Source organism: Nanorana parkeri, unplaced genomic scaffold (genome assembly GCF_000935625.1).
Source record: "Nanorana parkeri isolate BGI_ZX_2015 unplaced genomic scaffold, ASM93562v1 scaffold186, whole genome shotgun sequence".
NCBI classification, from domain to species: domain Eukaryota; kingdom Metazoa; phylum Chordata; class Amphibia; order Anura; family Dicroglossidae; genus Nanorana; species Nanorana parkeri.
The window spans coordinates 1,093,439-1,109,421 of record NW_017306454.1 but is presented as its reverse complement, the minus strand read 5'-3'; the positions used below and the strand labels follow the sequence as shown (position 1 = coordinate 1,109,421).

The following is a 15,983-nucleotide window of genomic DNA, read 5'->3' as shown; positions in this document are numbered from 1 at the left end:
CCTCTGAGGGACCGAGCAGAACAGCCGAGCCAAATGCCGCTCGGCGGCATTCGGCTATTCTCTCACTGCTGTTCGGGATCTTTCAGAATAGCCCGAACAGCAGTGTGAAGCCTGCCGGAGGTTCGGCTCAGCCGATCCAGATGTTGGATCGGCTGAGTCGAACTCCTTCTGCACTTCGGGTCAGCCGAACATGCTGAGCATGTTCGGCTGATCCGAAGCCACACGAAGCAAGCCGATGTACGGCTGATTTCAGCCGATATACGGCTGAAATCAGCCGTACCAGCCTGAAGTGAATAGCCGAACGGTGTTCGGCTCACTTCACTTCTGATCGGTCATTCACTCGGCTGCCCTCGGCAGCTTTGTGAATAGACCCCTATAATAGATGTAAATAAGTGGCAAAACTAATCAAAGGTTTCCTTTTTTTGCAAAATTATAATTTTTTTTTTTTTTTTCTAATATGCATTTTTGTTAGAGTAAGTAACTATCAGTTCAGGTTTCCTTCTGCTCCTTTTCACACTATAGCATTGTGGTAACACAAGACACAATAACACATTACACACAGTGCAGTACATTCATTTTGATTGGTACACCAATGAACTAAGGCAGTGTAGCACAATGCACTTGTGTTGCTGTGCACCACCACACACAGATGTGCACTATCCACGCATTGTGGTGTGCACTGCAGTTCTAAACAAAAACAAATGCATGGCCATTTTTCCAATCCAAAGGAAAGAAGCCTTTGGCATGTCATAATATCCAAGGGAAGCTTCACTTATGTTGGATATTAGGGTGTGCCATCAACTTCTTTCCTTTAGATTTACAGACAATTTTGGGAAAGAAGTGCACCCTGTTTGGTTTCGGCACCCAAGCAATTGAGAAAGTGATCTAACACGTAGGACTTGGGACAATTTCCTGACCTATGCAAATTCCTGTAAGATGAACTGCCAGCCCATTCAGAATGCAAGGTATAGTGTTGCATTAAGGCACAGGCATTAACATTGTGCATAGTGTGAATGGGTTTCCTAAACCCCCCGGACAGTTTCTTCTATCTCTCAGTGATTCTGTTGGTGAGATCTTGGAGGTGGGTTCCCGGGTCTCCACACCTCCTGTGCCCATTATAATTGGTTCCCACTATCCTTGCTGGATTTTTAATACATTTTTGTTTTATATTATGAAGACTGTAACAGGCGCAGCTGGAACACACAAAGGTGGGTGGGGACAACCAAAACTCCCAGATGAACAGGAACAGGAATTATGATGGGAGATCTTGGCCTTGGCATACCCAAGAAGCCAGGGGCAAACTCAACCCGACCAATCTCCAACCATAACCAAGACAAGCAATTTGGCCCTGTAACATTGCAATTGAAATGACTTAGTAAAATACGTGTTAACATTAAATATCTAAACTGCATCCAACCATATCACATCTGGAAATGATTCTGTGTATATAAGGTAATGCGCGTGTGCCCCCCCAGAGCCCAGATAATAAGGGAGATCAGTACAGCGAACAATAAAATGGACCCCCCTCCCTCCAGCTCGGGAGAGGTCTGCGTTTTGTACGCCTGACGATTTGTCATGTTCAGTAAAACCTCTTGTCTTTACAACAGCGATTTGGAGCTATAATAAATCTTTTCTCCTGTCAGCAGAAAGATATTACATTTGTGTGGCTAAAGTACAGATAAAGGTCTGTTTGATGAATTTGACTTCTTTGGACCCCAGGAGGGATTCCAGGGAATTTTGTATAAATTTATGGTATATGAACCAGCACAGGGTTGAAAGGTTTTAGAACCCCTAGAGCTAGAGAGCTAGGCAAACATTTTATATTTATGATTCTCTAGTCTATAGTCATGATTCATATGCAGAACACTCAGTCATTTCCATCATTTACTATTTCACAGGGCGATGGAAGATAGTTACAAGCATGTAGCTATCTCCTAACAGAGAACCTTACTACTCTTCTAATTATCACCCAATCTACTCAGGAAACTATTGCATCTCTAGGGGCTAGTTCAGATTACCCAGATCCATTGCTCTCAGGTGGCCAGAATGTTGTTTTCCAGTTGATCAGTATTGTTCCTCCAGGAAATGACCAAGGCCAGAGGGCATTAGCTAAAGAACTTGTTACCTTAATTTAATATGGTTGCAAGGACTGGTTGCATGACTATTTCCAGCAGTATAGCAATATCCTGATGCTTGGCAGTGTGGAGCAGTAATTTTTCTGAAAATAGGAACAATAATAATATAGCCAATTAGAGATCAGAAGTGGGCAGCCAAGTTCAGTGAAACACAGATAGTGCTGACCATGAGCAGACAGAAATGAATTCCCAAGGCTTTATTTTTACAGCTGAAATTTTAAAAATGTAAATCGATAATGCACAAATACGGATATCCAACACTGCAATTGTATAGCTAGACAACATTTAAAGGGTGGTCAGTAAAGCTGAATAGCAATCTAACATAATAGTAATAAAGCTGACTAGTTCTGATAACTTGGAAAGTGCAGTCCACAATGAGACCCTTTTGACCCCCAGGTCTGCACAGAAAGAAATTAGTAAGTCTTGGTGGGGGACCCCCTTTAACTGTAAACACAAATGCAATACAATGGATTGCTGGAAAGATCCAAAGACAGGTTCTCTTGATTACTTGAATTTACTCCAACAAGTGAGAATATAATTTGTTGGTCCTGGCACACAGACAAAAGCAGTAGCCTTGCACCATATATCAGTTCAGCATCTTAGTGAGTGATCTGGAAGAATATTTCTAGGGCAACAGGCCTTTGGGGACACAGACACAATCTTGGCTTGGTGAATCATCCAGCAGCTCATAGTTCCCTAAAGTCACAAAGCCCAGAAGTTACATACAGTATGGTGGATGCACACAGTTGCAATGAAGGATTAATACAAGCTGAGCTGGTATCATTTAGTGAGTCCAGGAATGTTATCCGGTTAAGGTATAATATAACAGAAAATAGGGGGTGAGTCCATGTAGGGGATTTGTTAGTCCACATTTTCTCCCACCCTCTCAGTCTATGACATGGTGTAACATTTTGTGCAGCTAATTCCAGCAATGGCTGAGGATATGGAATTTCCTCTTCTCTTCTACAAAAGTAAAGTCTGAGTTGAGAGTGGAGAGTTCCTGGAAGTGCATTCCTCTCAATGCTGAGTATCTGGGGCACTGTAGCAGGAAGTGGGCCTCATACGCCAGGACCACTTGATCACACCGCTGGCACAGTTTACCCTTTTCCTTGGGCTTGCAAGTCTGCCTTTGCTGCCCTGATTCGATTTCCTGGCAATGGCACTCAATTTGTACAGGCTCAGGGTCTTTCTGTCTGTCTTTGGGGTCTTGTATCAACTCCAGGTATGGGACCAGTTTGTAGTCTCTCTGTAGTGACTGGGAAGTAGTTAGTTTCTGGGGGTTTGTTATTTAATTTTCCCATTGTCCTTTATTTGAGATTTTGTCAGCCCACATTGTTGGCAGTTATGGATGGACAATGTGCTTGTCCTTGTTGATCAGTAAAGCTTTATGGTAGTATGAGTTGGAGCTGCTATTGTGCAAGTGGTCCCAGTATGATAGTATATACAAGTGTCCTCTTCTGTACTGCAAGCAGTAAAGGTAATCTACTCAGCTCAGCCCAGCAAGCATTGTTGGAGGTGCTGATGGACTTTACAAGGGGCTTGAAGAATTCCAGATGGAATATTTATATTGGGCTAGAATCCCATTACGGTTGGTCTGGGTAGGTGACAGGACTCCATACTTTGCTGCCATAAGGGAGGATTGGTGCGATGACTGTCAAAAAATTTAAGCCAAACTCTTATGTTCTTGTCATGCTGAGCTAGTCCAGGTGCTGAGGAAGATACCAGAGCTGCAGCCAGTTTATTGATGTATATGTTAGAGAGAGTTGGACTTAGGCTGCAGCCCTGTCAAACTCCACAGCCCTGCTGTACTCTTTTCCTATTCTCCTTTACGTTGCAGCCATTCTCAGTATATGGCCTCTTGATGACATTGTAAAGGTGCAGGGAGCCTTTGCTTTTCCACTTTTAAAGTACAAGTCCAGCTACAACCTTTGTTTTTATTTTTAAAAAGAGTTGGGAAGCATTAGAACATCTGTCAGGTTCGTATTGCTGTCTGTGTCCCACTTGGAGATTTCTCTTCACTTCCTGTTCTGCAGCCACCATAGAAAATAAAAATCTCCTCAGTGTGATGGGAAACCACACAAGAACAGGTCAAGTGACAAGAACACCTCAAATACATCAGGTCAAGTGAGGATAGAACACCTCAAAGACATTCTGGGTTATCTGTGTATTACATTTCTCAAATAAAGTAGTGAATAGTGCGGGGGCTGTATTTTATTTTAAATGTTTTTTTGTAAATTGCTTAGTGGTAAGCTAAGTCTATCTGCCAGCACACTGGAGAACAGGGAGGTGCACCCAGGTTGTCTCCCTTGATAATTTGCTGATTACCCTCAAGTTTCCATATCACCTCCTTGGAAAGGCCCAGTGCTTAACAAATGGCCCCATATCTCCAGGATCTCTTCCTTGAAGTACCCACCTAGTACAAAAGTGCATGCAGCTGGTATCAGCATGACAAAGTGCCCATTCTTAGATCCTTAGGGATCTTTATAGTTGATACATTTCCAAACATAAATACATCATTACAAAAACTGGGAAAAAGAACAATACGAAAATGACAACTAAATAAAGAAACATAAATGCAACCAGTGGTGTGCCTAGGTGTATTTATAGTATTATAGTCTTTGTACTTTGAATATGTTTAAAGTAGAAGAATATCCAAGCAAATAAAATTAGAAATGGTAAAATGGCAACCAACCTATAGAGCCTTGGTTCTCAACTGGTAGGTCGTGACCCAAAAGTGGGTCACCACCCTGTGTTCAGTGGTTTGCCGCATGCCTTCCACTTTTCTAGGTGAGAGGCTCCTCTGCCTTCCCCTAGCGCAGCACTGTCAGTTCTCGCGCCGAGCAGCCATTCAAAATATGCTGCCCAGCAGAGTGTCAGCTTTAGGTGGGGCAGGCTTCGGCTATGGCCGCGAGGGAGCTCCATCCATTAATGCGTTGCTTACAGCTCCCTCACGCACACTGTAGAGGTGCCTGGACCGGAGTTATGTCACATTCTGGTTCCCGGATCCTTAACAGGGCACGCAGGGAGCTGTACAAGCAATGCACATATGGATGGAGCTCTGTCACAGCACAGCAGCCCACACTGGACCCCAGACTGAGGATCCACTCCAGTTCTAGTAGGGCCTGTTCACACTAGTACAGTGCATCAAACTGTACCACACTATCGCACCTACTGTGCATTCTGATGTGGGAGGTGTGTTGCGTTGCCATTCATTTGAATTGTACCCCAAATGCACCTCCCACCCACAGCTCGTACGGCTGCAATAGAACATGCGGTACCCAAATGCCATGCATTAAATTTCAGTGCGACCTGGGTCGCGTCTTGATGGCCAAGGACAAATGTGGGTCCTGAAGTTACACAGGTTGAGAACCACTGCTATAGAGGACAAGTATGTCCTTGAAGAATTTGGCAATTCCATGTGTTATTTTTTTTCCCCTCTACATTTCTGTAACAACTGTCAGAAAAAGTAAAATAAAAAGCAGCAGATGAGTGGCTTAGTGATGGATCAGGTTATATTCTTAAATTTCCTCTGCCTGCAATTAGGCCTTTTTTCTGGTTGAATATTAAACTCATGAGTCTTGGAAGCTCTAACAGTGAGATCTCTGTGCTATAAGGTGTTCCTGCCCACCTTTGTTCCACTTTGTGTTCCAGCTCCTTCTGTTACATTCTCTATAGAGTACGGTAAACCAAATAATAAATCCAGCATGGCTATTTAGTTCCCCTTATAATAGGCACATCAAGTGTGCAGACCCAGGAACTGAAAAAAATCTCTCCAATAGAGTCCCTGAAAGTTGTAAGAAACTATCAGAAGGTTTGATCCTTTAGCATTCAGTTTTAGGTGGACTGATCCTTCAATATGCTTTTTACGCAAAATGGACAAAAACACACAAAACTGCATCAGTACACTTTAGTACACTTTGTGGGAAAACAACTTGTACATAGACCCATGAAGTCATTATCCATAGTCATTGCACGATTCAACATTACATTTAATTCAGTAGCCTGCACAGCTATGGCATAAAATGTGACACAACTTAATGAGCCATATAAATCTATTCTTATCTTCCTGACAATGTTTTATCTTATCTCCATACAGGTGGAATTGACTGGTAATAGCATATATGAGTATATCCATCCTTCAGATCACGATGAGATGACAGCAGTTCTCACAGCTCATCAACCCATCCACCCACACTTATTGCAAGGTAATTTATCAATGCACGTGTCTTATGTATTGGAAGCACTGGTCCAGTACAGATACCAGTACCATTCCATACCATTACAGAACAGAAATACGGATGAGCTCAAGTTCAGACTGCACCTGGTCCGAAACCTATGCTCCTCTGAAACCAGAAGCTCCATGGGGCCACCCATCCACAGCTGCATATTAACACAGGGGTGGGATGCTTGTGCTGACATCAATTACCTTATATAGCCCCATGGCCATATTAGGTCAACGCAATTGGGCGGTAGTGGAAGGAGCTTCCTTCTGTGTTTGGAGGAGCTCAGGTTTGGTCCAAATTTAGATATGTAGGCGGCTAATATTATTGAAAAATCTTGTTTTTTCCAAAAAAAGTTAAGCTTGGTTGTTTGCCGTCTGCCTCCTGAGCCCCTCTGTTTGTCTTTTATTGTTATGGGCTGTCCTATTAACCAACAGGGTGTCTTGGGGGGATGGGGTGGGGCGCAAGCTAGACGTTCACAGTCTGAATGAATGGCCCATGTTTGTGACAGGTTTACCTTAAAAAAAAGGAGGGTGCCATTGATGATCTCACCTTCTGAAAATTTGGGCCACTTCGCTGTCATGTCTTTCTTCAATATCGGTTTATTTCAAGATCTGATAAGCCTAAAACACTAGTTGGCTCATATTGAATGGAACATCTAGTCTTTTTGAATGCGATCATCTTACTTAAAATGATCTTATCTACACTTGCTTTAAAAACAAGTTATTGACATTAAACAAGCCAAGTCTCACAATTTACAAAGTAGAATTATTTTTCTTATTTTGTTCACCTTTTCTGACCACCTCTGGTCATCTGTGGTTTGGGTGACCATCTGAACAGGAGTTCTTGCTAATGTTATTATTAGGAAAAATGCTAAAGGGCTTAGGGCCCGTTCACACCAGATGCAGTGCGTTCCGGCCCGATTTTGGCCAGAACGCACTGCCTCGCGTTGCGGTCGGCTCACTTTTTTGTGGGGCAGGAGAGGGCGTGTCGGGCCATTGAAGTGAATGGCACTGTAGCCACGCTACAGCCTCCGGCTTCAATGCGATCAGCTGCACGGGATCACAAGGCACATTATGCTTGCGGTCCGGTCAAAATGCTGCAAGCACTATTTTGATCGGACCAGACAGGACCACAGGCATAATGTGCATTGCAATCCCCTGCGGCCAAACGCATTGCGGCCGGAGGGCGTGGCTGTGGTGCTATTAATTTCAATTTCAAATTTTTAATGCCCCCTCCTGCCCCACAAAAAAGTGGGCCGGCCGCAATGCGAGGCAGTGCGTTCTGGCCAGAATCGGGCCAGAAGGCACTGCATCTGGTGTGAACGGGCCCTTAGAGCAGCGGTGGCCAATTTCTTGATTAAGGGGCTGCAGGAGCACCCTCTGACATCACCAAAAGGCCGTTCATTAAATTCAGCGAATGTAATGCAACAGAAAGTTGTCAGAGACTGTTGACATGCAACAGGAGAGGTTCAGAGACTGCAGACAAAATACAGGAGATGGTCAGAGACTGCAGACATACTATAAGAGCTGGTCGTAGACTGCACACATACTATAACAGCTGGTCAGAGACTGCAAACAAGCTACAAGATATTGTCAGAGACTCCAGGCATACTGTGCTACAAGAAATGGTTAGAGACTGTAGGCATACTGCAAGAAATGGCCACAGACTGCAGATATGCTGCAGGAGATGGTCAAGGACCATGCATGACCAAACATGCTATAGGAGGTCATTGTACCAGGATCAGGAACACTGCACACAAAGATGAGAAAATGTTAAATTTAAAATGTATTGTTTTTTTAAAAGGCTGTGTGTTGTCAGTCCATATTAGGAAATTAAGAGCTGAATGCATTTCTGGCAGATCAACAATTCTTTTTCTGTACTTGAAGGATCTTTAAGAACAGAAACACAGGGAGATGTAATGCATATGTTTTTTTTTATTCTTTATTTGCCTAGACAGTTTTCTTTCACAACCTTTTTATTGTTTTAACAGGTTTGTAGGAACAACATTGACTATACCCATGAACCGTTAGTGAGGGTACATATGGCCCGTAGCATGGGATGTTGAGGGACGGTACACTAGTTGGGTTATGGTGATCTTGAAATGGGGTTGTGTATTGGAGCCTAGTGACATTATCAGTAGCGATAGCCTATTGTCATTGCCAGTGTGGTTGGTCGTGCAAGGGCTTAGCTTTGCATTGGACTGCAACAATTGTGTATTTCCAGGGTGGGGTCAGAGGGGACCCAGGGATTGGGTTGAAGTGTTCAGGTCTGGTGATTATTGGAAGAGATAAAGGGGAAAAGTTGAAGGTAAGAGAAGGAGAGGCAAAGGGGGATTAGGTAGAAAAAAAAGAAGTGGGAAACCATAGAGGCGATAGGGTAAACTAGGATTGAAGAAGATAGAAGGTCGAGGGTGAAGCTTAGGTGGCTTCAAAGCTCTGGGGTCCAGCATATGAGATCCAGGGCTGCCAGAGTTTCAAGAACTTATTGTGGGAATCGTCCATTATTGCAGACACTTTTCCTGGACCATGCTTCATGTGATTCTACCTATGTGACCTCTACCTCACGTCATTAAAGCTAGGGGTTGGAGTTGTCTATGATCTTGCTATGGTTTGTTTAGTGGCTGCAAACACATAAGTAATCAAGATTTGGTTTTTTTTTGTGATCTTTTGGTGCCTTGACAGTTTTAAGCACAGTAACCCATAGCAACTAATCAGAATTACAAAATGGGTATTGACTGGTTGCTTTGGTTAATTGTAGTTACATATGAACACTTAAAGTGACATTAAACCCTCAGATTTTTTAACATAAACCAATACTGTAATGTGTGCCTTACTGTAATCCATGGTTGTTTCCCTTCTCTTTGCTGCTCTTCCTTTTAAATCCTCATGTCTTCTCATGCTTGGGGAGAACTGTAGTGCTGGCTCAGGTTACAAGCCTTTACAAACGTATACACAGACACCGTGTATCCACACGGTGGCAGTCTGTTGCAAAACAGAAGTTCTGCCCAGCATGAGAACAGATACAGATTTAAAAGGAAGAGCAGCAAAGAGAAGGGAAACTACCATGGATTACAGTAAGGCACACATTACAGTATTGTTTTATGTTAAAAAATCTGAGGGTTTAATGTCACTTTAAGAACATGAAATCTTTGTTGAATAAGGATGTTTATCCTTTAATTACCAAGCTCAGTAGGAGAGATAATAACTCCACAAATAGAGCAGATAACCTTTATAAATCATTGAAAAGGCTTTTTTAAATGGTGAAAAGGTATCTGATACTTTTGCTGTCAGCAAATCTAGTGAAGTCTGACTTCCACCTAATATTTCTCTCACCTCCATCTCAGGCCCAGGTGTCTGTAATCACTTCATTGTACGGATAGTGTAAAGTGAATGGGGATTCAAAGCCAGGAGCAGATTTAGGGAGGTTTTTATTATAACAGGCAAGTCCTGAGATATCACTCCTTGGGTAGCGCAATTGAAAGCAGCTGTTGGGATTTGAGGCAAATATGACAAATATTATTCCTGATCTCTACATCCTCTTCCAGTACAAAGCCTCCGATCATCCTCCTCAAGACAGACTTTGTAACCTTTGGCTCACTTTTTTTAATTGTGGTCCGCAAAAAGAACAAAACATCTTCTGGGCTGACCAGCTCCAGCACATCAGGCTTTGTGAGACTGACTGTCCATAGGTGTATAGCCAGTGCTCAATTGGCTCTGTAAATGGGAGGCAACAGAGACTAGATGCCAAGGCCCAGCAGACATAATTTATCCTTTACCCATCGGTCTGAGCGTAGCTCAAGAGGTCTCCTACCTCATTTATTTACTGGAACCCTTAGTCATGACTCTTCTCTGGCACCAGAAGCAGGGGCGTAACTAGAAATCACAGGGCCCCATAGCAAAATTTTGTATGGGGCCCCTTTGATGTCTAGTTGCACCCCTTGCAGAGCCCAATTGAGATCCCACACAGCCCACCTGAGAGTGACCATGCAGAGCCCACCATATAATCTTTATGGTGGGCTCCGCAGGGTTACCCTCAGGTGGGCTGGTCACATTCCTTACCTGTCCGCCTCCTCTTCCTCAACCGTCGGTGATGAGCCCCGCCTCCTCCGCCCATCGCCGGGCCCCCGCCTCCTCCGCCCATCGCCGGGCCCCCGCCTCCTCCTCTGATGCCAACCCCGGGCCCCGCCTCCTCCACTGCTGGGTCCAGCCTGCTCCACCGCTGCTGTTGGCTCTCACTGACTCCGCAGCGACTGTGAGGAGGAACGCGCCACTGCACAGATCACTGTCAGTGGTCTGAACAGTGGCACATTTCTCTTCACAGCCGCCAGTGACAGCCAGCAGCGTGAGATGCCATAGCGACCCAGGCAGCCCGCACGTCATCAGGCATGTCTTGGCCGGGCCCCCCTGTGCCCCGGGCCCCATAGCGGCCGAACAGGGTTTGGCTCACTTCAGGTCGGTCTTTCACTCGGCTGCTTAGTGAATAGACCCCAATGATGTTTCCCCTCACCAATTCTGCAGGGGTATAACTCTATTGGGTCTAGCTGCCACTCTCAATTCTTCCAAAGGCTAGACAAGTGCACCAGCAAAATATTTGTTTCGTTTTGATTTGGGTTTTGCGTTATTTCGTTTTTCGGGATCCGGGTCCGAAAGTCAATTCGTTTAGGGATTCAGATGCAGACTAAATTCGTTAGCGGTAGTCTGTACGAATGTTCGTTTCCATTTCATGTTCGTTTTGTTGCAACAGAGACATTAAAAAAATATATATATATTTTTTAAATGTCACTTTGCTGCAACGAAAATTTGTCCACAAACGAAAATACGTACAGACTACCGAATTTCATCCGAAATTTAGTTTTCGGAAATTCGGATTCGTTTTCATTCGTCATTTCTGTTATTCGGAAATTCAGATACATCTCCGAATAATGAAAATTCGTACAAAAAACTTTTTTCCAAAACAAATCGCACATGTCTACCAAAGGCTAGAACCTCAGTTACACAATACAGTGGGAGTTAAAAGGTGAACTAGCGGCAGAGTAAAATGTACTCTTCCCAATACTTAGAGCTGGGGTGTGACACTGCAGCTGTCACACGCCAGCTCTGTAGCTTGAGAACTGCGCGATCACAAACCATTGATCACTGTGCTCATGGCTTCTCCCAACAGGGATTCTCCCCTTCCCACTCTCAGTTGCTTCAGCACTCATTGGAGGACCAGATAGGGGAGGAGGCGGGCACAGCAGGCTTTGACTCTTGAGAGGCAGTGCCAGCTATCAATCAGACAGCAGAATGGATGCCAACAATATTGTTGGGATCTTTTCTACCTGTAGTGCGTCTCTACGCATCAGCCTGCTATATGCAGACTTTGGGTGACAGGAATACATTAGTAAATGTTCTCATGTGACACAACAGAGAACTAAAGCTCCCAGAAAAAGGTTTGGCTATAGTTCTCTTTTAAGCTATACCCAAATGGTGGGCTATTCTGGCCTGGCACATTTCAGAACTTTCTGGTATTATCATAATCACTGGAATAATCTGAAGGATGTTTGAAAAATTAATGCAATATAAACAATTTTGGCAGTGAAATAGTACTGTTATTTATAAAGATCTCTGAAAAAGGAGCTAAAAGGGGGACATATTAAAGCTGAATAAGGGAAATAGAGGGAATAGAGGGGTTTAGTTCCAAAAAAGGAATCATCCCTTTAAATTTGGGAGCTATGCTCTTGGCCTACTCTTGTGGTCTGGGCCACAGGAGAGCTTTGGTTAAATAGGGTGATTTTTTTCTCTCACCAATTCTGCAAATGTTCAGGGTATAACTCCTTCTACTAATGGGTCTAGTTGCCCCGTTTAGGAATTGTTTTTTGTTTTTTTTGCTCTAAACATCCGCGTTAGAATTGTTCTTCCAGAAACCACCGTCCTTAATCCAGATTGGACGAGGATTTTTTTTCCCCCACAGAACAGATCCTCAGTAAAAGAATATAGTGCGAGGAAAGGATCCATTGTAGGAACCCCATAAACCTTGAGGCTATCAGTCCCCCGACACTATGGCCAAATTCTGGGCTCTCCTGCTCTGGTATTGTCTGGGCAGAGCACAGGGGCTGAAAGCTACTCTCTGCACCTCTAGTCCTCTGTACTTTATACTTGTCTGCTGTATCTTTTTTCTGTTAAAGTGAGCTGTAAGCTGGCTTTGGTTCTAAAGTAGTTGTAGAGAAGGCTGGCATGACGTTCTTGGATATGTAGTTCCAAAGGTTACAACATGGCTTCTTTTTTTAGCAGTCCCTGTGCAGTATTTACACAGTACAGTCTATATGCAAATACCTTCAATGTATTCACAAAGATGATTATTCAGAATTTCCAGGCTTAATATTTGGCATAATAATACTCTACTTTTAGCCCTGGCAGCTCACATTTCTCACTCCATGAAGCCAGGCAGAGGTGATATTCCACACGTCTCCCCGTAATGCCACATCACAGCGTACAGAGAATATTAATACTGACACCAAGTACTTCTGCAAATGCTGTGGTATTGGACACAGCGAGTCAGGACTGACTAGAAAACTCTGCTTAATCCTCAATCAGCGGTGAGAAAGGCGAATTGCCTCACACGCACTTTACAAGGAATAACAAATGAGAGAAAGGACTAAGGATGTGTAATCCTTTTATCCCATGAAGTGCTGGCGACATTCTGAACTCACTTCTGGATGCTAAAGACAAAGCACAACAGTTGCCCATAGAAACCAATTGTATTCCAGTTTTTTGAATGAATAAAATATAATGTGTTATAAATTGCTGGAGGTAACGGATTCACTTTTGTGCCATTTTGTTTTTTTAAAGTGTACTATAATGGAACCACTTAGATGTAGAGTAGAGGTGCGCAGAATTGGAGGCCGCCTTGTTCTCATGGTACACTTGCATATCTCATAACTTTTTGATATGGGAAGGAGGAACATTTTAGCATAGAATATTTAGGCAATGGATACACCCCTGCCACAAAGAAACATAGAATAGTGACAGCAGAAGAAGATCGAGTCCATCGAGTCTGCTCCCTATTTTGTATAGATCTGCTTGTCCTAAACATTACACAGAGCATGATTAATAAAGCACAGCAATTATCACTTAAACTCCTGCCACTAACTCCTAATTTATCTGGCCGGCGACTGCCAGAGGTGCCGCGCGTGTCGGGATCCTCTGGCAGTCCCTGCCCAGCTAAATTAGGACCCCACCTGGAGCTCCTCCCACCGGACCAGCGCTGACTCGCCGCTGCTCTCCCGCACCGAAGGTAAGTGAAAAAAACCAAAACATAGCGCAATCATCGGGACATTTTGACAAGTACAAGTACTCGTCAAAATGCCCTGTTTTCTCCGCCCTCACCCTGCTGCGCCCTCAGGCGGCCGCTTGCCTTGCCTTGCGGTAGCGCCGGGCCTGCTCACATGAGATTCCCGGCCCTGTACAGCAGAGCTTAGAGTAGGGGAGGGAGAAGCAGCACATGGAGCCAATCAGCACATCTGCTGACAAAAAGCCTACTGATAGGAAGAGAAAGCGGAGAGAGAGAGAGATGAGCCCATCACTGTGCTGCTTCTACTTTTACTGCCTAGTCAAAAGCTGGGGGCAGATCGAGGATAACCTGGGCTCAGAGAAAATGGGTTAAATTATGCTGGCCATCAGACTGGGGATTGAAGGTGAATATTGCAGCAGAATCTGGTTTTGTTATTTTATCTTTAAACGCGCTATTCCTTTTTATTTTTTATTTTGGCTGGAGTTTTGCTTTAACTTATCATAATGTTCTTGTATATCTGATAGGAGGGATGAAAAATACATTGTCATATACATATCATTTACATATGTCACTGATTTATATGTTGTTTCCACATGATCCAGAACTTCAACACTGGGCAGCGTGCTCATTTATTTCAGACAATGTGGCATAGGCTCTCCATACAAGGGGCGTACTGTAGACAAATGCGCATTTTAAGTATGTCTGTGCCACGCACTGACAGAAACAGAAGAAGGTTTTATACCTCGGACTTGTCACGTACAGAGTGTTAACATACTGAAACTGTCCGGCTCCCACAGCAGTTGTTTGCTAATGAACCCGAGGCCTTTACAACCTGCGGGAAATTACTTACAAAATGACTATTATTTCAACATTAACCCACTTTCAGAAAAGAGCATTGGAAGTGACAAGGTAAATGGATACACTATTATTTACTCAGAGACCTGCAATTACCTGGATTCTGCGGGCACAATTATTCTTAATCCCGCAGTTTCCAACACTGAGGTCTCGCACCGACAGGCCGCTTCTGGTTGACGGTGAATAGGCGGCTTGTCTGCGTACACATGTGTAACAAAATACAGAAATAGCCGTACCCGTATTCTGTTCCATATGAAACCATGATCCCCGGTATATTACAATAATCCACAAAGCTTACTTAATAAGTCTTTCTAGATAAAAAACAAATAGGCAAAGATTTACATGGCACTGCGCTGCTACTTATTACATTTAGTTGCAAATAGTTTTACCAGATTTGCACCAAAGAGAAACATAAGATTTGCAACAAAAAAAGAGTGTAGAGACTCAAATGTCTTTTTAGGTATTTCAAGAATGTGAAGTCTTTTCAGGTATGTTTTAGCTTTTTTTTGAAGGAATATATGGATAGAAATGTAAAAGAGATCTAATTAGTGAATAATCTTATGAATGTATATAAAAGCAACTCTGCGCTACACCTACTTCTAATTCTATAGCTGCCGAGACAAATAAATATTACATATTTTTAAATTAAACTGTGCAGTGCTAATTAACCGCCCGAATATTACTTACAACGTAACTCTGTTTAATATGCAAAAAAATCAATTATCAATATAGTGCAGCGATTCATTAAAGTGACACTAAACTCAGGAGTTAAATCTTTAAAATACATTCAGGTACCTTAACTATTAAGAAAAATGTATCTTATTTTTGTATCACATGGCTGTAGATCCTCCAATCATCTCTGAATTGGGGCTGACACTGTCCTTCCTTCTGGAGGGTGGCTACTTTTATTTCCCATGGTCCCCGTGTGTGTTGTAAAGTAGTCACCGCTCCAAGCTCGCTCCAGTGATGGACTACAATCTCAATACAAATTGCTAAATTAAACATGAGATTGTAGTCCATCATGGGAGCGAGCTTGGAGCGGTGGTTACTTTACAACACACACAGGGACCATACAAAAAAAACCAATAGGGACAACCAGTGATGTCACTGGTTGCTCTGGTCAGCAGTGACAGCTAGCTCCGCTTAACTGTTTCCTATTGGCCGGCACCTGCTAATCTTCTAGCAGGTCCTAGCCAATAAATAACAACTGGACGGAGCCGGCCGTGATGTCACGGCAGGCTCCGCCCAGTTGTTATTGTTTAATGACAGATCAGCGCCCCCAGGCCATTTGGGGACGCTGATCTGTCATTACAACTGGGCGGAGCCATCTGTGAGATCACGCCTGGCTCCGCCCTGCTATTATTTGCGGGGTGAAAGGCCCGCCTTTGGCAGGCCATTCGCCCCACTGCAGCTGTCACATAAGCTCAGTCGAGCCGAGGCAAATGCCTTTGGCTCGGCTGAGCCGATCGGCTGCCTTCGGCTGCTTTTCGGGGTTTATTGA

The 15,983-nt window shown here is 43.7% G+C and overlaps 1 protein-coding gene across 1 annotated transcript in view; it reads left to right on the top strand.

Annotated features, from left to right (window-relative positions):
* Positions 1–15,983, top strand: part of SIM2 (single-minded family bHLH transcription factor 2) — an 85,882-nt gene that overhangs the window by 49,202 nt on the left and 20,697 nt on the right. Inside the window, exon 4 of the mRNA XM_018555155.1 lies at positions 6,232–6,340. Within this exon, the coding sequence (XP_018410657.1) occupies positions 6,232–6,340 (109 nt within the window). The remainder of the gene's footprint in view (positions 1–6,231; positions 6,341–15,983) is intronic.